The sequence below is a fragment of the Dermochelys coriacea genome, chromosome 5, assembly GCF_009764565.3.
Source record: "Dermochelys coriacea isolate rDerCor1 chromosome 5, rDerCor1.pri.v4, whole genome shotgun sequence".
Taxonomy (NCBI): domain Eukaryota; kingdom Metazoa; phylum Chordata; order Testudines; family Dermochelyidae; genus Dermochelys; species Dermochelys coriacea.
Genome location: NC_050072.1, coordinates 25,803,835 through 25,828,491, shown reverse-complemented (window position 1 = coordinate 25,828,491; position 24,657 = coordinate 25,803,835). Strand labels below are relative to the sequence as shown.

The window sequence follows — 24,657 nt, the reverse complement described above, 5'->3', positions numbered from 1 at the left end:
GAGTCAATCAAAAATAAGCGGCAACCCTACCCGGCAACAAGGTACCCTGCTGCTTTAAAGCCAATCAGAAGTGACCCCTTCCAGCTCTATACCAGTATAACACAACCAGGAAGTGATTTCAAGTGAACTTTATGCAAATCGAGCGTCGTAAGGGCGAAACAGGCAGTCAATTGAAAAGCTGCGTAAGTGGCGACCGATGTAAGTCGGGCGTCGTAAGTCCGTGGACTCCTTGTATAAGAGTAGAGACATGCACAACTAGGTCAACTTAACTTTTTAGTGTAGACCAGATCTCAGTTTCTTATCTGCTCTTCTCCAGCTAGTCTTTTCCACATCCACAGACAGACCTGGTCAAAACAACACCGATTAGAACCCTCTGCCCACGTGATCCTAGTTTCTGGGCAGACTCTATTAGGCCTTGTTTTAGGTGTGGCCTCTTAACTGTCTCTTACATCTCTCTTACGATCACACCCATTCAGCTCCAAATTGGTTTTAACTCAACCCTTAACACAGTTTAACTCAGCTCAAAATACACCTATATGATGTTGTGAGCAAGCAGTGTGGAGTTTAACAATTTTCTCCTATTTCTTGGAGCAAGCGTTCTGTAACTGAAACTTTGGGGTTTGTTTACTATAGGTAATTTATTCAGTTCAGAGACACCGTCGTACGCAGGTGCAGTGGCGAATTCTTTTAGAACAAGCATTCTACTTGGAGGATGTAGCGAAAAATGAAACCAGTGCAACTCATCAGTTTGTTCATACTTTTCAGTTCCAAGAACCTGAAAACAGAATTATCCGATATTTCTACACACCAACTGTTGGTACGTGTTGTCATACAAATGTTGAGTACCTAAATGACTATAACTCATGCTTTCCTCTAGAGATCATGTCATTTTTTCTCGTGTGAGAGTAATATTCATGTATAGTAGTAGTAGTAGGCAAATATACATCCTTTTGTGCTCGTGTGATGGAATAGACACGCTGCCTTCCCCAGTTGCCAAAAAGCAGTTATATTTCTGATGATAAACTTAATTTGAAGGCAAATTAAGAGCACTTAGATACTACATAATGGCTACCTCCATAGAAATTCCTAAAGATTTTTTCTGGACACTATAGGAACAAAAACAAGTTGCAACATTAGCGAGCAACACATCTGGAAAATTATCCAGCAATAACTCATTCAGTGCAGGTCATCCTGCCTTCCATAATCCGTAACACCTTAGAGAGGGCTGCCTTCAGCTCTCCATACCTTTAAGTTGTCCCAGTACCATTGCTGTGACTCTTCCACTGTTCCCTCCTAAAAGAGGTGAGGGTATGAGGAAAAGATGTTGTTTTCTCGCTGTACCAGACCATTGGATTCCCAACCCCATTCTGCTCCTTCTTTAGGAGATGCCTTCTCATAATCCAACTTCCATTTCCAGTTTATCAGGGAACTAACCCACTATACAATGATGCATTGTGAACCTGCCAAAGTGCAACAACACGAATTTAATAACCTAACCTACTCTCTAGGTCCCTGAGCTGTGGAGAGAGAGAGGCAAAAAACCCCATACCAGGCCAATCTGGCAATTTGGGGAAAATGTCTTCCTACTGTCAAAAAGGTGACTAGCATGATGCCCACAACAAGGGGCAAAAACCCAGTCTTACTCTTATTCCAAAGGGAGGAGCTGCTGCTCCTGGATGAAGAATAGTTCCTCAAGCAAGGGGAAAGGGTTAATAAGCCTTCCCGTTGGGTGGCAGGAGCCAATAGTCTTATTTGGCAGCATTCTGATCAGCTAAGGAGCGCCTCCCATTTCACCTCCCCAAGCCCATGAGGAGGAGAAGAGAAGAAAGGTGGAGTGCAATGCAGTCATTAAAGGAACCCAAGGTTTTCTTTCCTTTGTTGGCCCAGACACAGACTCCCCAAGTCTGGGGCTGAGAGTTGTGGAAAACACTGTCTAAACTAGCAAAGACATGAGTTATAATTATGCTAACATATATTGAAGCATACATCTTATGCACAGAGAGTATCTTCACAGTTGAATATTTAATATTCAACCCTCTTAATTGAAACACTGAAAATCAGTCATTGCTCCAAATATACTGTCCAATTCCTATAAGCAATGTAAACCACAGAATCTTTGTTTTGGTTTTTGGGTTTTTTTGGATAGTGTAGTTCTTCCTGTTACCAGCCCAATTAGAAGTTTATACATGTATGCATACTTTATTTTTAAACATGAAATTGGCTTTTTCTATATATTTGTTTCATTGTTTCAGAAATAATAATTTAGGCCTGAGACAAAGTTACAGGCATCACAAAATCAATGAGTTCTCTTAGATTACTATCTCCACAGAAAGAAAAGGAGGACTTGTGGCACCTTAGAGACTAACAAATTTATTAGAGCATAAGCTTTCGTGAGCTACAGCTCACTTCATCGGATGCCGATGAAGTGAGCTGTAGCTCACGAAAGCTTATGCTCTAATAAATTTGTTAGTCTCTAAGGTGCCACAAGTCCTCCTTTTCTTTTTGCAAATACAGACTAACACAGCTGCTACTCTGAAACCTATCTCCACAGATTCCACTCTTAGTGCAGATATGCTGGAGATAGGATTCTTTTCAGCTAGCCATGTCAGTTGGCACCGTGCCTCAACAATACTATTTTGAAAATTTCCATCTCTTCCTATTTCTTCTATAAATTGTATTAATCTGCTGTTTATTGGGTTTTTTTTTTTTTTTCCAGAATGGTACTGGGAATGTCTCCTTCGGCCATGGTTTTACAGAATTCTTGCTATTGTTTTGGCCACATTCTCTGTAATTGTTGTGTGGTCAGAGTGCACATTTTTCAGCACTCAACCTGTTCTGTCCTTGTTTGCTGTCTTCATACAACTGGCAGAAAGAACGTACAACTATATTTACATAGAGGTCAGTTTGGAATGTTCATTTAATAATCTTATTGTACAGATTTTAGTTCCTACAATAATGAAAGAGACCAAGTTTATTAAACTTAGCCCTTGTAATCTATTATCTATGAAAAATTAACCTCTGACTACTGAACCACAGAAGCTCTGTAAGCTACCCAGGTACTAAGACTAATTTTGTGGCATTGTCTCCTGTGCACTACTCTATTACAAAGGGTGGAGTCTGACCCAATTCAGTCGTCTGCAGGAACATAAAACTGGAGTAACTTGATCTAGTTATGTAGACGTGGGTTGTTGGCATGGTATATGGGACTCCTCATTTTCTTATCATCTGGGCTTTTTTCAAGGTTCTCATGCGTGCGATATTTGCTCTGAATATACCAAACTGCCACCAAACGGCAAGTCCATAGTCTTAGGAGCTGTGAATTACTTAAGAGACATATACCTTGTAGGAACTGAGCCCAACATTTGCAGTATGGTGACAAAAATACAGGAACTTTAAAATGCCTATTTTATTATTAGAGGGTCCTGTATAAGTCAAGGAAGAGCTTCCAAGCTACTTATGGTAGTGTACTATTAATCTATTCCGTTGTTCAACTCGTCACCATTGTCTAATTGCTGATACCCAATTTAACTGCAACTATATCAGTAAATGTAGCCTATAATATGCTTTATTTTATACTGTGGAAATAGGAAAGGAGGGTAGCCCTTTTAAATCCTTCTTAGCTGTTTGAAAATACACTTCATACTTTTGCAACTTAGTGGAGCTAACATGTTTGTTTTTCAAAAATATGATTTCATTGCTGTCTTTATTTAAGTACATCTTGTATGCAGTACATTGACAGCATTATATATAGGCCTGTATAGGCTAAATTTATGCATTAGTTATGTTGTAATTCCATGACACAATAGAAATAAACAATTTTGCCCTGAAGTCTATTGTTGCTATAGTCTAGTATTGCAGGAGTTATTCTGATATAATTATAAATTTGAAAGAAATAGTAAAAAAGGAATATTTTGTTTCTAGATGGCTTGCTTCCTTACCATCTTCTTCTTAAGTATCTGTGTTTACTCAACTGTCTTCAGGATTCGTGTATTTAATTATTATTATTTAGCTTCGCACCATCAGACTGATGCATACAGTCTCCTTTTCAGTGGCATGTAAGTACACCATATATTTTGTGGGTGTGTATATATAGATTGTTTCTGGGACTGCCTCTTTTTAAAAAATAAATTAATTTTAAATCAACAGTGTTTCAGATATAACTCTTGATGATCAGATAGGTGTAATTTATTCAGCATTTCATCTTTTAAAAGCCACTTCTTATGTAGTTGTGATATTATTCTTTAGATTTTATTTTATTAAGGGGGGAAATAGCTTAAAAGCTGCTAACTATTAAATTTATACAGGTTATTCTGCCGTTTAACTCCACCATTGTGTCTGAATTTCTTGGGTTTGACTCACATGGATTCATCCATCTCTCACAAAAACACTCAGGCAACTGCATATACATCAGTAAGTATAGAGAGAATTTATCTTGATGCAGTATGGCTTAACAGTCAGAAAAACAATTATGAAATGAAATGTTTACTGTAAAAACATAATTCTTCATCTTGTTGCTTACTCATTATTAAAGCAGGATAAAATTAATTACTCCTGAGAGAATTCTGTGCCAAAAAAAAAAAATTCTGTGCCCAATATTTTAAAGTTCTGCATATTTTATTTATCAATAAATGTGAAGATACCCTGCAGTCTTACCCTCCCCCCTTCGACATGGATTTGGTGGTGAGACTGCACCCAACCCTGACACAGCACAGGAGCTGGCCCTCCCCAGAAACACCCCGGGGGGCTTGTGCCACACACACCCAGATAGCAAGCAAGAGGGACAGAGTCATGCATGCATGCCCAGCCCTGGCCCCCGATTTTGGTGTGGGACAGGCAGGCTCAGCCCAGCAGGATCCAAGTGTGGAAGGGCTTAGGGTGAGGGGATCCAGGTGTGGAGTGAGAGGGGTATGGGTGAGGGCAGTTTGGTGGGGGTTCCAGGTGCATGGGGAATCTGGATGCACAGGGATTCATTGGGGGTTTGCAAGTGCAGGGAGAATGGGACTTTGCAGGCGGTCCAGGTTGCGGTTCAGTGTGGTGGGGAGGGGCCTGGGTGTGTGTGACTTACCGGGGTGGCCTGGGTGCTGGGGGAATGGGGCTTGGTGGGTTGGGGGTCTGGGTGCAGCTGGTTGGGGCTTAGTGTGCTGGAGATCCTGGTATAGAGGGTTCATCAGGATGGTTCAGGGGTAGGGTGTATCACGCGGTAATTTACCTCTCCACAAGCTGCTCTAGGCGCCCAAAATGATACACCCACACTGCTGGGCAAAGGCGTATGACCACTTTTGCAGCTTCCCTTTGCTTCCTTGTCAGAAGTCATTTTTTTGCTGGGAAGCAAAGAAATCTGTGGGGGACATGAATTCTGTGCACATGCAGTGGTACAGAATTCTACCAGGAGTAATAGAAACTGTTCTCCAGACTTATTCATTGGGCAAGGTCAAGATACTCGTTGTCCCTTCTTATCATTATCACTGGCAGGCTTGTACTCCATTTGACTCTCTGAACAGTGTGTGCTGTGCTGAGCTAAATGAGTGCAACTTACTTGTAACTTCCAAGTGCTATTTGTTTTTGCACATGGACTCCAAATTTATAGATATCAGTAGCAAACATAAGTTGAGAATGAAGACAGTAAATCTGTTTTTTGTTAAGCAATTAGTGGTAGAATTATCATTTTGGTGGTAGACTATAATCTTGTGGGCATAGTTTATTTATTGATTTAGATTTAAGACAAGATTTCTAACCATACAGCCATGGTTAAAATAATGAATCATACAATAAATACAATTAAATCTCAGCTGCATTAAAATCAATTCCACAGCAGGGCTGTCTATTAATCACAGTTAACTCATTAACTCAAAAAAATTTACTGCGATTAAAAAAAATTTGCAATTAATCACACAGTTAAACACTAGAATACCAATTGAAATTTATTCAATATTTTTGGATGTTTTTCTACATTTTCAAATGTATCGATATCTATTACAACACAGAAGAAAAAGTGTACGGTGCTCACTTTATATTATTTTTTATGACAAATATTTGCACTGTAAAAATGATAAACAAAAGAAATAATATTTTTCAATTCACCTCATACAAGTACACTTTCACGATAGAGATTTCACTATAGTAACTTACAAATGTAGATTGTTACATAACTGCACTCAAAAAGAAAACAATGTAAAACTTCAGCGCCTACAAGTCCACTCAATCCTACTTCTTGTTCAGCCAATCGCTAAGACAAACAAGTTTGTTACATTTACAGAGATGCTGCTGGCTACAAAAGTGCCATGTGAACACCTGTTCTCAATTTCAGGTGACATTGTAAATAAGAAGCGGGCAGCATTATCTCCTGCAAATTGTAATCAAACTTGTTTGTCTGAGCGATTGGCTGAAGTAGGACTGAGTGGACTTTGTTTTATTTTTGAATGCAGGTTTTTGTTTTTTGTTTTTTTTACATAATTCTATATTTTTAAGTTCAACTTTCATGATAAAGAGATTGCACTACAGTACTTTGTATTACAGGGGTGGGCAAACTTTTTGGCCCAAGGGCCACATCGGGGTGCGAAACTGTATGGAGGACCGGGTAAGGAAGTCTGTGTCTCCCCAAACAGCCTGGCCCCTGCCCCCTATCCGCCCCCTCCCACTTCCCGCCCCCTGATTACCCCCCTTGCTCCTTGTTCCCTGACTGCCCCCTCCTGGGACCTCTGCCCCAACCATCCCCCAGACACCACCCCCTATCTAACCTCTCCATCCCGTGCCTCCACCCCCCAGAACCTCTGCCCCATCCAACCGCCCCCTGTCCCCTGACTGCCTCCCGGGACCCCTGCCCCTTATCCAACCCCCCAGCCCCCTCACCATGCTGCTCAAAGCAACATGACTGGCAGCCGCGCCACCCGGCCAGAGCTAAACACGCTGCCCCCAGAGCGCTGCCCACGCGGCGGTGTGGCTGTGGAGGGGGGCAGTGGGGGAGGGGCCAGGGGCGAGCCTCCCCGCCCGAGAGCTCAGGGACCAGGCAGGACAATGCCGTGGGCCAGATGTGGCCCACGGGCCATAGTTTGCCCACCTCTGTTGTATTATGCTATTTCTTTTGGGTTTTACAGTGCAAAGATTTGTATTCAAAAATAATATAAAGTGAGCACAGTACACTTTGTTTTCTGAGTTGTAATTGAAATCAGTATATTTTGAAAATGTAGAAAACATCCAAAAATTGATTGATAACTCATTTTTCACTTGTCAACATTCATTTCAAATTAGTTATTACAAATAGAATTATGTAGATATTTAGAGAATGGATAACTTATTGTATTGTGACTGGGTCCTATGGGTAAGAAGGTGGTAAATTCTAGACAGAAACAAAAAGAATGGATGCAACTGTCTTATCTTTGTACTAATCAATATTTTTCTCTTCAGATAATGGGCTCCATGAGAGTGTTGTCCTTCATTGCAGATGGGTTTTATATATATTATCCCATGTTGGTTGTCATTCTCTGTATTGCCACTTACTTCAGGTGAGTAATTGACAGATCTGTAATTTATAATTTACTTAGCACTGATTTCAAAATGTAAGACATTCTTTCTCTGCTCCTCCCCCCCACCCCTTCTGCAGCATCATGTTAACTCAAACTATTAAAAATGAGACTGTAAGTTTAGCATTTTAGAATCTGCAGCTTTTAGATAGGAATACATTTTTTTAAATGCCAAAAAACTGAATGATTCAATAAAATGTTGAACCATTCGCCAGAACTCAGCAGTCTGAAAGTGCAAAAGTTACATTAAAAAGTTTTTCACACCATGAATAAACTGTTAAATCTACTTAAAAACAAGCAGATATTCTCTCTGAGAAAAGAACAACAGTTCTCGCCATAGAGAGAACACAAAGATGGTTTCAGGCCTCCTGATTCCAGGGTCAGACCATTCTCCAATAAAAATTAAAGCAGCCTTCTCATGTGGTTGCCCATGACTCCATGAGGCTGTATTAGCAGCCAGAGGTCACGGTGGCATAAGGATACCTGGGACCTGACTCCTGCACTGGAAGCCAGAAGTGAGTTTACATAGGCTCCTCTATAGTAACTCATCCTCCATTACTTGTCATCTACACAGGGGAAATTCTCAATGTTTTTACAGTAGTATCGAAGATCTGACACAGCAGCTATAATTTTGGTACTTGTGAGATTACTGCAAGCAGGTGCATTTCTTGTTTTAAGTTACTTGCAGTAGTGATAGGAGGGAACACTTCTAATAAATTGTAAGCATGCTTCCATTCTGCTGTATTTCTGATTTAACATAATTGAAAGGACTTTTGTGAGCTGATGCATGTCTTTCATTCACAATCTCGGTCTAAGTACCTCCTTAGTGCTCTGAATTTTCATCTTGCTTGCTCAGCAAAATAAATGATGTCCTTTTTAAAATGTAGGTTGTCAGTATGGTAAGCTCTTCTCCCTGCATTTCGGGGATAACTAGCTTTGCATGCTACAGTGTAGTTTGTCTCAACTTTATTTTTATGAATTAAAACTTTTTTCTTTTATCCTTTTTTGGTTTTGCCAGCTTAGGAACTCGTTGTTTGAATCTGCTGGGGTTCCAGCAGTTCATGGGAGACAATGAAATGACTTCTGACTTCATTGATGAAGGAAAGGAGTTAATCAGAAGAGGTAATATGGGTAAAATCAGTGTATCTAAAATTTTGTGATAAAACTGAATATTGTTTATGTCTCTTTAGTACTTAGTCCCAAAATCTAAAATTGCAAGGATCATTTTATAAACTAAATGTCATATTGGTTTAAATCCAACATCTCTCACAATTTGTACACTATAGGGCTTCATCAGTACCTGAGAGTCTAAGGAAACTTTAGATGATGCAGGAACCGGTGTTTGTGATTCAGTAGGCGGTAGTCTTCTCTTGGAATCAGTACTGAACTAATGCCCCAACTTGGTGGTAAGGGAGGGGTAGTGTAGAAGTGAAGTTTTTCACATGAGATCCCAATTTGTGATACCTTTGGGGTATTTCAGGGTCACTGTGATTCTTAATTAGTTAAGATTTATAAAGCTGAAATCCTCAGCTGGAAGGTGCTATAGTAATGTGTAATCAGTTTTTAATAAGTTACGTAAAGATTTTGTATCAATCATAAAGTATAAAATGAAGTTACTTGTACTCAATTTTTATTGGAAAGGTGCATGCACCATCACCCTTAAGCAAGCAATTATGACACCATGCATTTTACAAAGAATCTCTTTTGGAAGGACCCTTAAACATCCCATCATTAAGTTTACAGAGCTGAATATTGTCATTGTCCCATTAGTTCATTTTTAGAACTGCTAGGCCTTCAAACAAAACCCTTGTGTATTTTAGGTAACATTTTAGTTTTCTCTTTGACAGAGATCCTTCCATCTGGCACATCATTATAATTTTAGAATGATTCATTCTTCTTCCATGCCCCATCTGTTGATATGCCATGTTATTAAATATTGGGGAAGTTCATATTAAGCTTCATTCAAATTTATAAAAGTAGGCAAGTAGTTAATTTAAAACTTCAGTGTTTTTCCTCAGGTGAGTCCCTTTATGAAGAATGTATTGGTTTTGATTAAATTTAATCCCGTTAAGAGTATTGGTAGAATTTTATTCCAGTGCCTTTTTTAATCCTTGGTGCTTTAACTGTTGTATAGTCACTGATGTTTTTTATTACTCTGTAGTTTAAATACAAATATGGTTCCTTTTCTAGAGAAAAGAAAACGTCAAAGGCAGGAAGAAGGTGAAAATAGAAGAAGGGTATGAGAATATTTTAGAAAGTATTATACTAATTTTCTATGTACTGTATGTTGGTATGTATTACAACTTTCCATTAGGACCTTGGTTTTCATTCCATTATAACACTAGTGTGGAATTTGGCATATAAAGTCATAATCCCAGAAGAAATATGTCGAAATATATCTATCCCTCTCCAGTCAATTAATTATTGTAGTCTACAGGAAATGAATTATTACCCATGGCATGCTTTTCAAGCCCAAACACTATAGAACTTTATTTTTTTAATTCAACATGAATTAAAAACAGAATCTGGTTTATTGCAAATCTTCAGCGCTTAATTTTACATGTTTTCTTCATGTGTATATGTGTTACATTGTCACTGAACTTAAATTGACATGAAACATTTTGGTCTTTCCAGACCATTTTCAATTAATGATTCAGAAAGGTTGGGTGGTTTTTATTTTGCAGACTAGAACTGAAGATCTTGCTCTGTTGTAAATGGGTATATTGTCTTCAGTGGAATTATGCAGTTTACACCAGCTCAGGATCTGGAACCACTGAGCTGACTTTGAACCATATTGAATGTAATTAAATAGTTTCCAATTGGTTTTAATAGAAATTGAATCGGATCCTGCCTCTTTTACATAAACCAGGGGTTTTCAAACTTCATTTCACCACAACCCCCTTCTGACAACAAAAATACTACATGACCCCTGGAGTGGGGGGAACCAAAGCCCAAAGGCTTTAGCCCCAGGTGGGGGGCCTGTGAGGTGAGCCCTACCACCCAGGGCTGAAGCCCTCAGGCTTCAGCTTCAGCCCTGGGCAGTGGGGCTCAGGCTTAGACTTTCTGAGGATAAAGCTCAAGGCCAACCCTGGCAACCCCATTAAAACGGGGTCGCAATCCACTTTGGGGTCCCGACCCACAGTTTGAGAACCACTGATGTCACTCTAATATTTTCATATTAGAGTTTACAAGAATTTTTTACTGTAAGCATCATATGACTGTTTGGCTATTGTATTATCCTACCAACAGGTGGCATCTAATTTCTACTGCATAGACTACAGAGATATTGAGCATATTTTGTATGAATAGATTTAATACATAATTAGCATAACTATGATACAGCGGACCCTCACTAGAACGCGTGTCTATATAGTGCAAATAAGCTTATAATGCTGTCACAGCCATGGATCCAAAATTTAGTAACTTTCATTGGCAGTCATGGTAACGCGGTCCTGGCTATAACATGGTACTGCGCATGGATCCCGAATCCTGCCTTCTAGCGAGGATCCAGTGTACTTGCTTTTAAAAAAACTATTGGGTGGGAACAATTACTAGTAAAATATATTTTAGAATGAAAGGACACACATTGATTAAAATTTTGTAAATTGAAGAAGACACAGGCACACAATCTCACAGCCTGTACTCAGTAACACTTAATGTATAAAGTTACTGCTCCTCTAGTTTACTGTGTGAGGGTGAATATCCCAAGATAATGGATCAGAATTTCAGAGGAGTCCAGATATGATCCTAGTAAGTAACTTTGTTCATATAGCTGATGGGGTCTATTTTGTTGGTATTTGTTTTTTGGGCCAGGAATGGAAAGAACGATATGGAAACATCCGAGAAGATTCCACTAGAAATAGAAATGTTCACTCAGACCAAAAAGAATCTAGTTTCTCAGAGACCAGCACAAGCAGACGTAAGTAATATGCTTTTTTCTGTACTTTCTAAAACCTTCACTAGCATAATTGTAAAAGTAGCAATAATTTTTCTGCTTATCACCTCAGCATGCTGAGTTTACCCCTTCTTGTGGCATGAAGCCATGCTGTTCACTCCAGGAGGGACAGTAAGTCACCACGGGGCTGGCAATCTTTGATATTTCCTCTTTACACTCCATGGGAAGATTCTGAGAATAATCGGGCTCTCTGATTTGGCCTGTAGTCCTTATAATTTGAGCAGCTGTTCCCAGCTGTGGGATTGACAACAAAGGGCTTATCTACACATTTGGCTAAATCGGCACTGCTGTGATCGATGCAACCGTGTTGATTTGATCCGCTAAGTTGATGGGAGAGCACTTTACCGTCGACATCTGTATGCCGCTCCCTGAGAAGCGTAAAGTAAGTCAGAGGGAGAGCATCTCCTTTTGACACAGCACGGTATAGACGCTGCTGTAAGTCAACCTAAGTTATGTCAACTTCAGTTACATAACTGAAGTAGTGTAATTTAGGTTGATTTACAGCTTTAGTATAGACCAGCTCAAAGTGGATTGTTGTACTGTGTTCTGAGAGGTAGGGATGCTTGCAATTTTCTGCAGAGTCTAAGATTTTAAAATCTGTAACCCTTCTAGTTGTCCAGATAATCTTTCAAATGTATATTGTCACAGTAATTAGACTTATAGAATATTAATTCAATATACTGAATATATAACTTAGTATACAAACTCATAGTTTACATTTTTTTATAATGTGTGAAACTACCATATGTTAAATCATTTGAAGTGATGTATTTCTTGAGGGAAAATAGTAAAATATTGGTCAAATTTTCAATGGGCAGGTAATTAGTTTTTATGCTTATTAGAGAGTTTTACCTATCTTTTTTTTTTTTTCACTTGTACATATTTCTGAATTTTTGCATGTTTTACATGTTTGCCCATGAGCTTCTCGGAGCTGAACACAAATAATAGTATGCTAATTCATGAAACAGAAAATACAGCTGACCCATCAATACAGTGAAACTGAGTATGCACAAAGTGCTATTAAATTAATAAAGTAAATATATTGAGTAGAGAGAAATAACTTTCCTGTGTAACTACTTTCAATTATAGTAATCTTATGTGTAACTATGATAGGTACAAATTTTAAGGAAGAAATGTGACGAGTTATCTTTTTTTTTTTTTCTTCCCCCACCTGGAAATCCAATATTTATAATAATTAACTGAAATTATTTTAACAACAAGGAGTCCAATGGCACCTTAAAGACTAACGGATTTATTTGGGCATAAGCTTTCGTGGGTAAAAAACCCACTTCTTCAGATGCATGGAGTGAAAATTAGAGATGCAGGCATTATTATACTGACACATGAAGACAAGGGAGTTACCTCACAAGTGGAGAATTAGTGTTAGCAGGGCCAATTCAGTCAGGGTGGATGTAGTCCACTCCCAGTAACTGATGAGAAGGTGTCAATTCCAGCAGAGGCAAAGCTGCTTTTATTGTGAGCCAGCCACTCCCAGTCCCTATTCAAACCCAAATTAATGCTGTTAAATTTGCAAATGAATTTTAGTTCTGCAGTTTGTCTTTGAAGTCTGTTTCTGAAGTTTTTTTGTTCAAGTATGGCTACTTTAATATCTGTTATAGAACGTCCAGGAATTATTTTAATGATACCCAAATAATATGCAGCATTCCAATATTATAACGGGAAGCGCACCAACTGGTATTGTGAAGACTGCATAAGGGATTGCATTTTAACACTTGTTCCCAGTCATTAATAACTTTTTGAAATCTCGGCATTTGGGTGATTCCTGCCTCCCGCATGGTCTTTGCCCAAATGTTTGGTTTGGATTTGATTTGGCGTTTGTTTTAAGAAACATAATTTCAACCTATATTGTCTAACCACTTTTGAATCATGGTGCGGGAGGAATATATTTTTCCAATTACAAAAGCTCATAATTTTAAACTCTGTGTCAAAATAGGTTTAACTGAAAAGTGCCTGGAAGTTTTCGGGTGAAACTGGGTATAGATTTGGCAAAGTGTTGGCCCTTTTGAAAAATTGCAAGTTGTACATGCGGAGTGAGTGCATTTTTTGCAGGGGTACTGGTTGGAACTGTGAGCATCCAACTAGGATTAACCAAATATTGAATCTAGCTATAGTCAGACTTACTTTTTGAATGACTTACAAGTAATATGCATATTAGGTTTGTTTGTTAGAGAGAGAGCATTTATAAGCCATAGGATTTTAAGATGTTTAATGATATTTGCTTATTCTATACTTTTAAAAAAAAAAAAAAAATATTCAGCTGTGTCTAAGTATACCAGGTCAAATGGCGGGACCGAAAGGGATAGAATAGAACTTCTCCAAGATGCGGAACCTTTGGATTTTAATGCTGATTCAGTTAATGATGATCTTTTTGATCAACCTCTTGACTCAGGAAGGTGAGAAATTTTCAGTTTTATCTAAATGAAGTGTTTGGACTTATTATTGCTTTGATCCATGGCAACTATATTCAGTTCACAGGCGTATCATTGATAAACAGAATTCAGAATCTCCCCTAGATTTGTGTCTTAAGATGACTAGGGCAGTATTTGAAATCACTTGAAACTTAGTCCTGGTGATTCCTTCTCCGTCTCCCAAATGTCTAATGGGTCAAAGTTATTTATTTCAGTCAATATTTTTGACATATATGTAAAATATATTGGATACATGTGAAAAATTTATTTCATAGAGGCAAAAGTGAAGGAGTCAGCTTCTGTGAAATCCTGTAAAGAATTAAGGACATTGCAGGGGCTGACTGTGGCTCAGCTAATTGTTTCCCACGTTGCTGGTGATCTGTAATTTATAGATGATGAAACAAAAAAGGATCATTAATTGTGTTGGAGAAAATCAACAAGCAGAAGTGAAAAATATATATACATGTAGCCATGTATTTTTGCTGTTCAGTCATAGTTACTGAGTTCATGTTCATCAACTTTGCATAAGTTCACATGAGAAATTCTGGCACTATTGAAGTTAATTGCAAAACTCCCATTGAGCTTAATAAGGTCAGAATTTCATCCATGATGGGTACCCAACTATAGTCTTGTAAGTTACTAAATTTGTTTAAAACCCTGTGACCAAAAGTTCAAAACTGTGTCCACATATTGCTTGAGGACACAGGGCCAAATTATCAAAAATCTCATAATGTGAAAGTGTGCTATTAAGTAGTAACTCATTAACTTGTACTCTCTAACCCAGTGGTTCTCAACACGGCCCCCTGGGGGTCTGCAAGCCCTTTCAAGATGGACTCAGGGCCCCCCCGCTGAAGCCCTAGTCCCCAGCACCCCCCAAGGGGCTGAAGCCAGGAGGCGCAGGGCTGAAGGCCTAATCCCCGAGCCCTGGTGCTCTCTGTGCGGCAGAAGCCTTGAGCCCATGGGCAGAGTTGGGGACATGGAGGACATTGCCCCTCCCGCTCCAACTGCAGTGCAAGAGCATGGCAGTTCTAGGGGCAGCCCCACACCTCTCTCCTCTCCCCCCGCATCTCCTCTCCCCACCCTCTGGCCAGGTCAGAGGTGGGAATCCGGAGCCAGGCAGTGTGGGGCAGCTGTGGCTCTGGCCGATGCCATGGAGCAGGCAGTGGCAGCATTCCCTCCTCTCCTGCTGGTGCCCCAAGTTGAAGCTGCTCCTCAGCTCCCAGGCCCCTTTGCTCCCGCAGAGGCAGCCAGTAAGAACCCCCCCGGTGGGGAGACCCAGTTCCATGGCTGGCAGACCCCTCTGGGAACAGGGACCACAGGGGAGTCCTCCCAGCCCACAGCCCCTAATATTCCTCACCCTACACCCTGAGCTATGCCCTCCCTGCATCCTGAACTACCCACTGCCCACACACACAGCCCCTACCTGCACCCTGAGCTAACCCCCGGCCTGCTGGGTGATACAGGAGGTGGAGGTGGCACTCCCTCCCTGGTCTCTGCCATGTGAAAGTGTCTCGAGCCCCACCGGCCCCTGCCCCCCTAAAATAGAAGTCAAACTACCGCCTATGCCCAAGGCTCCAGGGCCCCGAGTGCCGCTGCCCCTCCCCTGCTGGGCCCTGGAGTTTTTATAGCATTTTGAGGTGGGTTTCAGAGAGAAAAAGGTTGAGAACCCCTGCTCTAACCCATGCATCATATAATTTACACACACATAATTCTTGCACTTGTCAAATGAACACAGGACATTATATAATGCATTATTTCTGCTTCTTTAATATGTGTTTTCATCTACTTGCTAAACCTGTAAAATTGAGTAATTTTCAATGGGTCTAGCAGCCAGAATGAACTAGACTATAACGCACTTGTTTTAAAACAACTTAACCAATTCTGTCTAAGCAGTAAGAATTTTTTCTCACACCAGTGTAAATCAGGAGTAATTCTGTTGAAATCACACTGGTTAAAACTGATGTCAGGGTAGAATCAAGCCCTTTGTTTTTTCCACTGCAACAGTTTAAAGCATCTTAAAACATGTAGAACAGTGCTAGAAGGGCAGGTCCCTGCTTTGGCTCTGTTCAGGATTATTAGAGAGAGAAAAACACAGTTGTGGTGATCTTTTGAATATATTTCTGTTTTTAAGTCTTCATATATTTGGCTACCAATTTGGGGAAACATATTTTTTCCCCTCAAAAGCTGCTATTCACCTCTTAATGGTGTTGGGTGGTGCTGTTTCACTGGATAACATGTAGACTCTTTTGCTGCTTATCCAACCTGAAAACTTTCAGATACCAATAAAAGTGTATTTTTCCTTACAATTTAACAAAAATATAATCATCTTTGGTTTCTCCATGGCTAATAAGAAAGGTAGTTTAGAAACAAGACCTCCTCAAATATGTTTAGTCTCTTGGTCACATGATATGTAAAAGATTTAATTTTAGATAGCTAACCGCCATGTATAAAATTCTTATGCACGTATTTTTTAATTACTAGAATTTCAATTTTAGTGTAATTTTATTGTACAGATTTTTAATGTATTTATTTTATTATATATAAGTGAATAAAGTGCATTGGGATCATTCAGGATGAAAATCACTCTAAATGTAAGTTATTCTGCAGTTCAGATATTTCATGTGGCAAAATGGGCAGAATAGATTTCTTTTTAATGCGCACTAGATGTGACTTTGCTTCTATATGTTACTGATGTTTTCTTTCTTTCCTCTTCTCTCATACAATTTCTTTATGTATGTCCTACAGGTATCATCCTGGTGGAAGGTATTTATCAATGTCACGAAGCCGAATATTTGATGATGTCTAATCCCTTCATAGCTTATGAAAACTTAATAGAAATCAAAGTCTGCTACTCATTATTTGGAAAACACTGTTTGTAACATTTCTGAACCAAAAAAGACATTTTTCTGTTAAAAAAAAAATTGTGGAAAATAAAGGAACAATAATAGTTAGAAATGCACCTTGTATAGTAACTCACTTATCACGGCTAGAGTATACTTGTTTTAACAGGCATTGTTACACAGTGTGGGGTGTTTTGTTGTTCTGGGGGCGGGCTATAAAATGATTTTAAAAACCTAGTTTAGTTAGTTAAAGGTGAATCTAGACTAAATTTTATACATGCAAATAGGGCTCAAATTGAACTGTAACTTAAGGTTTGGGGATGGATTTTGTTGTTTTTGTTTTTTTAGTTTTGGAAGGAATTGTTTTTTTTAAAGATGCTCTGAGAAATATAATATAGTTTAGTCATCCTAAGTGAAGTTAAATGAATTACTATATTACACACCGTTATTAAACATTTTGCTATTTGAAGTTTGAGTCTGAACCGGAGTCCACTGAAGTGAAAAGTCTTCCATTGATTTCAGTGGCCTTTGGATCAGGCCCTTTATGAGCAGAAGGGATCAAATGGCAATTCTGTATAAACACGCTGGCATAAAATGTGGAAGGCTTACACATCAGTCATAGAACTGGGAATTTTTTCTGTTTCAATATTATATGCAGATAAACAGTAGCATGTGTAATTAAGATTAAATATAAACATAACTATTTTTGCTATCACTGTCATTCAAGCATTTGTGCAATGACAGGAATGCATCCTCTATGGTCTGGTGGCTGTTTAAGAAGACTTTTTACAGTAGTAGCAGTTGAAAATCTTTGTGTAAGAGAAATTTTAATGTGAAATATATCCGTTTTAAATTTTAAATGTTACAGTTTTTCACAAACTTCTAGCACAGTGTAAAACTCCTGGAGCTTTCCATTTGAAAAAGTGAACTATGTAGCATGAATCATTATTGGTAAATGTTTTTGACATCCCAACTGCACTGCCTTGCACAAGGTATCTGTGATATTAAGGTGCCTATATTTTGCAATAAGTAGGCTCTTCATTGTAAAAGGAAGAAATGCTTATTTATGCAAATAAACGCCATCAAAAATGCCAATGAATAACAGTGGAAAAAATGCTGTCATGCAAATGATTTTGGGGGAAATATACTCAACTTCAATTTTGCTTTGTTTGCAATTTTCAGCCAAAGGTAGGTTTTAAGCTGACATTTTTTAATCACTGAGGAGTTTTCTCATTGCAAAGTGAGGGTGAAAGCTGAAGCATTAGATCTCAGAACTATTTTTTTCTTTTTCATACTTGAAAGATTGGCAACTCCTAAAGCATCTAGAAATGGGGTTACACTGAAAAATAGGTTTTCATGGATGAGGTATTCCATTTAGTAATAGTCTATTTTCTAAAATCTGTGCTAATGTGATTCTATCTGCTTTAATGAATAATAATTCAAAAGTTCAGAAAATAATGCTACAGTAGTGTATTCTCTGCTTATTTACAATGATTTGAGTAACTATTTTGAAGGATAGTGAAATTCTAGTCCACTTCTATAGAACCCATTACCTAAATAAATAGACATATAATAACAGGTTTCAGAGTAGTAGTAACAGAGTTGGTCTGTATTCGCAAAAAGAAAAGGAGTATTTGTGGCACCTTAGAGACTAACAAATTTATTTGAGCATTTGTTAGTCTCTAAGGTGCCACAAGTACTCCTTTTCTTTAGACATATAATAGCAGATTAACTCTGAATCCTTTCTTTAGATACATGTACTGTTCCTACTGAAATCAGTGGGAACCTCATTTGCATCCAAACGCATAAATTATCTCTTAAAAGTGGGCCTGGGAGAATTTTTTTTCAAAAAGTGTTCGGGAGTTTGGGGAGTTCCTGCTCTTGTGTGTGTTTTTTAACTTTAGAAATCCAGGTCTTGTGTGCCCTGGAAGACTGATCATTGAAGAACTAATGACAGCACCAAAGACTAAAAGTTGAACAATTAAGAGGAAAGAAATGTTTATTCATACTATTTAAAAGTTTGTCGGTCTTTATGTTAACACCTATTTAACTCCAATAACAAACATTTTGGAGAAAGAATCTTTATTAAATTATCTCTAGCCCTCTTCTTCAATCAAAGTATGATTACTGAAAATACACAGGCTCTTAGGCACATTCTCCTCCTCCTTTAAGTCTTCCAGAAAAACCATGTGAGACTAGATTTGGCATTCCAATTTTTTTTTTTTTTTAAAAATTGATACCTAAAGACCTGAAAGCTTTTTTTAAACTTCACAAAGAAGCCCTTCCTACCCCTCCCCCACTCCCAAAAGCACAAGCTCTTCATTAATACGTTACAAGTCACACTGAAGGGGATCTATTCTTAGTTCCACTGCAGTTAAGGAGAGAGAGAAATTCGAGGACTTCAGTAGCTCAGACATAGGTTAGAGGTTTGTTACAGGAGTGGGTGGGTGAGATTCTGTGGCCTGCGTTGTTCAGGAGGTCAGACTAGATGATCATAATGATCCCTTCTGACCTTAAAGTCTATGATTCTGTGATTCTGTAATAAACTTCACAGAAGGAATTCTGGATACTCATGAAGAGCCTGATCCACTTGTCATTGTGCAAGTAGAACGTAGCCCTAATAAGAGCTGCTCTTGCTATCATTTAAGTCAATGGAAGTTTTCTTTGAGTTCAGTGGGAGCATGGTCAGACCCATATAATAAGAAAATGAACTAGACCCCATGTCTGGATTCCCATTGATAATTTTCAAAGTGGAGCGTAAGGATTTAGCCAGATGACTCTAATGGGACTCCAGTGACTAAAACACAAACCCCAACATGGAATTTTAACCCCCTAACTGTGGTGGGAATTTCTTAGGTTTTGTGGTCTACTCCAGGTGATGATGCAATGAACTGATTGTCTAGGGATTGTCCATAAAGCACAGAAGTAGTTGTATCACTGCTAGGATGTGTTGTATTAAAATGTTGCTTTCAGCGTTTCCCTAGGTTTTGATTTGTTAGCTCGATGACCGGTTGGATTTTTAATAAACGTCTTTGTACTAATTAATTTACACTCTGAAAAAGAATCCTTTATGGTTTCCTGTGAATGTAAACCTGGAAGATTTATCAGTGTTACCATTTTGTGAGAGGACACAATTGTGTAAGTACATGCTGTTTACTGATATAGTAATTTATTTTACTTGGTAAATCTCACAAATATGTACCTATTATGTTCCTGCACCACTAATATTCAAAATTAGAAAGTCCAAAAATAATTGCATTGTAAACTGTACCGTGATTTGGGAGACTGAACAATAACATGTATTTATGCTGTCACTACATAAACATACTTATATGCAACTAAAGAGTATGTAAATAATATTTTCTTATAAATTGTCACTATTAAATTACAAGTAATATACTCTTCCTATCTTGCATCATGTTTTTCACACGGTTTGATTTATAATTGTGAAATATGCCAAAAAAGTAGCAAGTTAAACAGAAACTATGTTTGGATGCTGTCATGTCAGTCATATACTAGAAAACCCATGCAAATTTTGAATAAATTTTTAAAAAATCAGAATGCACAACATAACTGCACTAATAACCCAGAACTGTTGTTTTTTGTTTTTGTTTTTTTTAAAGTATGGGTAGAGAAACTGTTGCACCTAATGAAACTTAATGTCTTTGCTAGACTTGAAAATCTGTATTATCAGGTGTTTAAAAATGGGTGTAGAAATAGCTACATTCTGAAGTGATTTCTGTGCACTTTATATTGGGTCTGGCTTGTAGCATTCAAATATAGGCAATCATTTAGCAATTTGGGGTGGAACTATAGAACTTTGTTTTTACCGTATATTAATACCAATATCTAATGTTGGGGCTGGGGAGATGTAACATATTATCCCTGAGGTACAATTTTAAAGTGCTAAGGAAAAAGTCCTTTTGGAACAAACCTTATACTGCTGTAATTCACACTACTAAAGAATGCTTAATGTCTTCTGCATTTGTGTTTAATCAAATAGTCATGTAAATTTAAGTAGCTATGATTACAGTATTAAGAGGACTGGGGAGAAGCTGCTATTTTTTTCACTATTTATGTTCTTGCTATTGCAAAACAAAGCTCTAACAATTATTTGTACAATTGAAGGTGTAATAATTGTGGTTTTCTACTCCAATTCAGTGTAATTATGGTAACTTGTACTTTTATTAAATTAAACTTGGAATATTGTAGCTGTTCCATCAGAACAAGTGAAGGTTTCCTGTTCTTTTCTTTCACTATCATTGTTAATTACTTGAGACCTAACGTGCACTTAAAATATTCGAAGCTTATGAAAGAAGTTCTCATTAATTCATTCATTATAATCAAATGAATATATCGTAACTGTTAACAAAAAACGCTAGTTTTGATGCTCTGTGTATTCGGTGTCCTAACATTTAATTTCTCTAAAATGCAAGAAAGTCATTGCAATTTTTACAAAATATCTTTTTGTAAATAATAACTTGTAACATTTTGATTGAGATTTTTAAATCCTCTTTCTCCAGTGTGCTGTGAGGGATATCTACTGCCTCATAGCAGTACTATGCCAATACTATTTGTGCCTCTAGCAGATTAGTCTAGACTGAAGTTGAGAGACTCCTACATTTCTTCATTCCCTTAATATGGATCAGCCATTACCAACAAAGTTACACCTTAAACCAGACCCTCACTCTACTGTATTAATGAACTGTTGGTATGAATTATGCTTCATTACATCCAGTAACTTTTGTTTCAGTCATAAAGCAAGATTAGCAAGTTTATTCATTGTAGCTGTGCTCCTCACCACGTTAATGTGTCTAAGTATTTAGATTGTAACATATAAGCAATGCCAGTTTTCAACTTTTGGTTATTACTTCATGACTGTGTCTTACTAGATGACATACTCATATGAAATGTAGTAACTGGAGAATGGTGTCTCAGAATTTCTCTCTCAAAACTCTTATTTGAATACTTTCATTCTTATAGACCAGCTGTTCTCAAACTGTGGGTCAGAACCTCAAAGTGGGTTGTGACCCCCTTTTAATGGGGTCGCCAGGGCTGGCATTAGACTTGCTGGGCCCCAAGGCCAAAGCCTGAGCCCCACCTCTTGGGACCGAACCCCAAGGGCTTCAGCCCTGGGGGATGGAGCTCAGGCTTTGGCTTCAGCCCTGGGCGGCAGGGCTCAAGTTATAGGCGCCCCCCGTCCAGGGCTGAAGCTCTTGGGCTTCAGCTTTGGCCCCCTCACTTGGGGCAGTGGGGCTCAGGCTTTGCCTGGCTCTGGTGTGCTCAGGCTTCAGTCACCGTTCTCCTCAGGTCATATAGTAATTTTTGTTGTCAGAAGCAGGTCACGGTGCAATGAAGTTTAAGAACCCCTACTACAGACATAAGTGGAAGGGCAGGGAATTAATTTATTTCTGTTGGTACAACTTTAGTAATTGCAGACTTTATTCCATTTTCAAATGTGTACTGTATTAAGAATAGGCTGTAGGAGTGCTGCTTATGGATAGACTAGGTTTTTGCCTTACGATACAAGTATAAGTGTGCATAATTTCATGCTGTGTTGTTTTGACCTCACTTAATTGAAGTTGTTTTTGTGTAGTGTTCTAAATTATTGTACTGGATATATTTTTTAATTGTATGTTTGAATATCTAGTGAAATAAAATTGTTTGCATGAAATAAAATGCATTTCTACAATACTACTTGTATGTGCTTTATACATTAGACTTCCTCTAGAAATGCTTGTTACTAATCTTTTTCAGATAATTTTACTTTTTTCCAATTAATAATTGTGAATTGATTTAATTGAGAGTATAACCTTACTTTATTTTTTTTAACTTCCTTCAAATAGCATACTAATATTAAACTTACAGGATATGTATATACTCATCACACATTTTTAGAGGGGGAGGATACTTTTGGAATAGTTTAGCAAGGTATTCTGAAAAAGAACAGGGATATATTGGGTTTGTTTTGGTTTTTTCCTGCAGCCCAACTGGTTAAACATAGGAATAAACTATGTTACCTCCCATCTTCGTTGGGAAGCTTTATCTTCCACACTATGATCATTAAGCTGCTGAAGTATGAAGTTTCCCTTATAGTCCATCCAAAGTGCACTATTAAAGATTGTGATCTGAACCTCTGCTTTTTGCAGACCAGCATCTCCCATGATTCTGATGTATAGTAGGCTGCTTCCTTCCTCTCTGCAGTTCCAGAAGCATTGCAATGTAGTTTCTGCTGGCCATGCCCCGTTTTCTGGTTTTTCACCAGAATTTTTACCTCCGTGGCAGCATTTAGTGGCTGTTTGCTTTGCTCCTCACCATTTCTTTTGTCAACTTTAGTTTTTCAATTCATTTTTCGAGGAATAACAGGCAACTTTATAATGCTTGTTCCTCTTACTTCTCCTCTTCCTCTTCCCCGGATCAGATAATTGGCAGAATGATGGTTTCAGCCACCCAGATCCACCACTGTAGCAACCTCCTCTCTTGGACTCCTCAAACAATGGCAGAGCATATGGGCAGGAACCTTGCTAAACCTATGCAGCATCTCCGTATGTGAAACAGTATTTACAGGTTCTACAGGAGCAAAATGATGCCCTCCCTGTTCACAACAAGTCGACACTTGCATTGCACCTGCACAGGTCTCAAGCAGACTGGCATATTGGATACCCCACCTGCCCTGAGGAGCCACAACTCCAATGCAGAAAAGCCTAATCAGAAGCTTCCCAGACTTTCAGGGGGAGAGTATAAGGATGAGGATGCTATTATCACAGTTAAGGGAATAAGTCTTACAAAAGACCTGGGCTGCAAGGAAATAAAAAACCCTTAAGCAATCCAAAGTCCCTCCCAGAACTGATGGGGATCCTCAGATCCTTGGGGAAAGAAGCAGGGCTCCTACACATCTCTTCCTTAGATGTTTGGCAGAATTCTTAAGAAGAGACTGTCTCACAAGCAATAGAAATGGGACCCAGAAAGTTAGTACACAGAGGAAGACCTATCTAGAGGGCTGAAGGCTCTCAATAAAAAGGGTCAGGAGAGACTGTACCCTGCCCATCGCATTGCAGGGACCCCTGTAAAAAAGGCAAAAAGAGACAAAACACCCTAGAAGTACAAAAAGGGAAAGAAGATATAAAAGATTTAAGAAATATTTGTACACACTCTCCCTTCTCTATTGAGGAGGGAGAATTTCCGGATTCTGAATCTGAGCAGGACAAAGAGTTAAAAATAAAGGTTTCTTCCCCCTTCCTCAACAAATTTGTTACTATGGTATCTACCATATATATCTAACCAGATGAGATATTAGATGAGAAGCCTAAGAGCAAATACCCGCCAGTCTAATTCTAGCTTGAGATGGAAGTTCTGCTGTACTCTTCCCTTATAGATGTAATCAGGGATGAATGGGAATACCCTGATGAGGGAAAAGGTATCAGTCACACGCTTAGATACTATAAGTTGCAAGAGCCAAAAAACGCCATCACAGAAATATTGAATGTTGATGCTGTGGTGGTGGTGTTGGTAAAGGATATGATGATCCCATCAGAAGAGAATATCTTCCCTAAAGATACAGCTGACGGAAAGATGGAGGTTAACTTTAGGAGAGATTTTGAGCCTTCCTTGGCCACTAAGCATATTCCTGGTCACTACCTGCTTTTCAACAGCTGCAGTGTCTTCTACAACATGCACCCTCCAAACCCTCAGGTACTCATGACAGAGGTCAACCTATTGGGGTGGGGAGCACATTGAATCACAGAAATGTAGGGCTGGAAGAGACCTTGATAAGTCATCAAGTCCAGCCTCTTGCACTAAGGCATTACCAAGTAAATATACACCATCCCTGACAGGTGTTAGTCCAGCCTGTTCTTAAAAACCTCCAACGTTGTGGATTCCACAACAGCCTTGGAAGTCTATTCCAATACTTC

At 38.6% G+C, this 24,657-nt stretch overlaps 1 protein-coding gene across 3 annotated transcripts in view; it reads left to right on the top strand.

Moving 5' to 3' along the window:
- Positions 1–22,438, top strand: part of LMBRD2 (LMBR1 domain containing 2) — a 62,334-nt gene extending 39,896 nt beyond the window's left edge. For 2 of the 3 annotated variants that reach the window (XM_043515063.1, XM_043515064.1), the window contains exons 9-19: positions 634–817; positions 2,717–2,898; positions 3,922–4,055; positions 4,305–4,410; positions 7,405–7,502; positions 8,539–8,642; positions 9,711–9,757; positions 11,334–11,439; positions 13,754–13,889; positions 16,650–18,323; positions 18,472–22,438. In XM_043515063.1, coding sequence (XP_043370998.1) covers positions 634–817; positions 2,717–2,898; positions 3,922–4,055; positions 4,305–4,410; positions 7,405–7,502; positions 8,539–8,642; positions 9,711–9,757; positions 11,334–11,439; positions 13,754–13,889; positions 16,650–16,710 — 1,158 coding nt within the window. In that variant the 3' untranslated portion in view covers positions 16,711–18,323; positions 18,472–22,438. Of the gene's footprint in view, positions 1–633; positions 818–2,716; positions 2,899–3,921; positions 4,056–4,304; positions 4,411–7,404; positions 7,503–8,538; positions 8,643–9,710; positions 9,758–11,333; positions 11,440–13,753; positions 13,890–16,449; positions 16,496–16,649; positions 18,324–18,471 lie in introns of all 3 variants that reach the window. The other variant, XM_043515065.1, reaches the window with a different exon arrangement.
- The last annotated feature ends 2,219 nt before the right edge of the window (positions 22,439–24,657 follow it).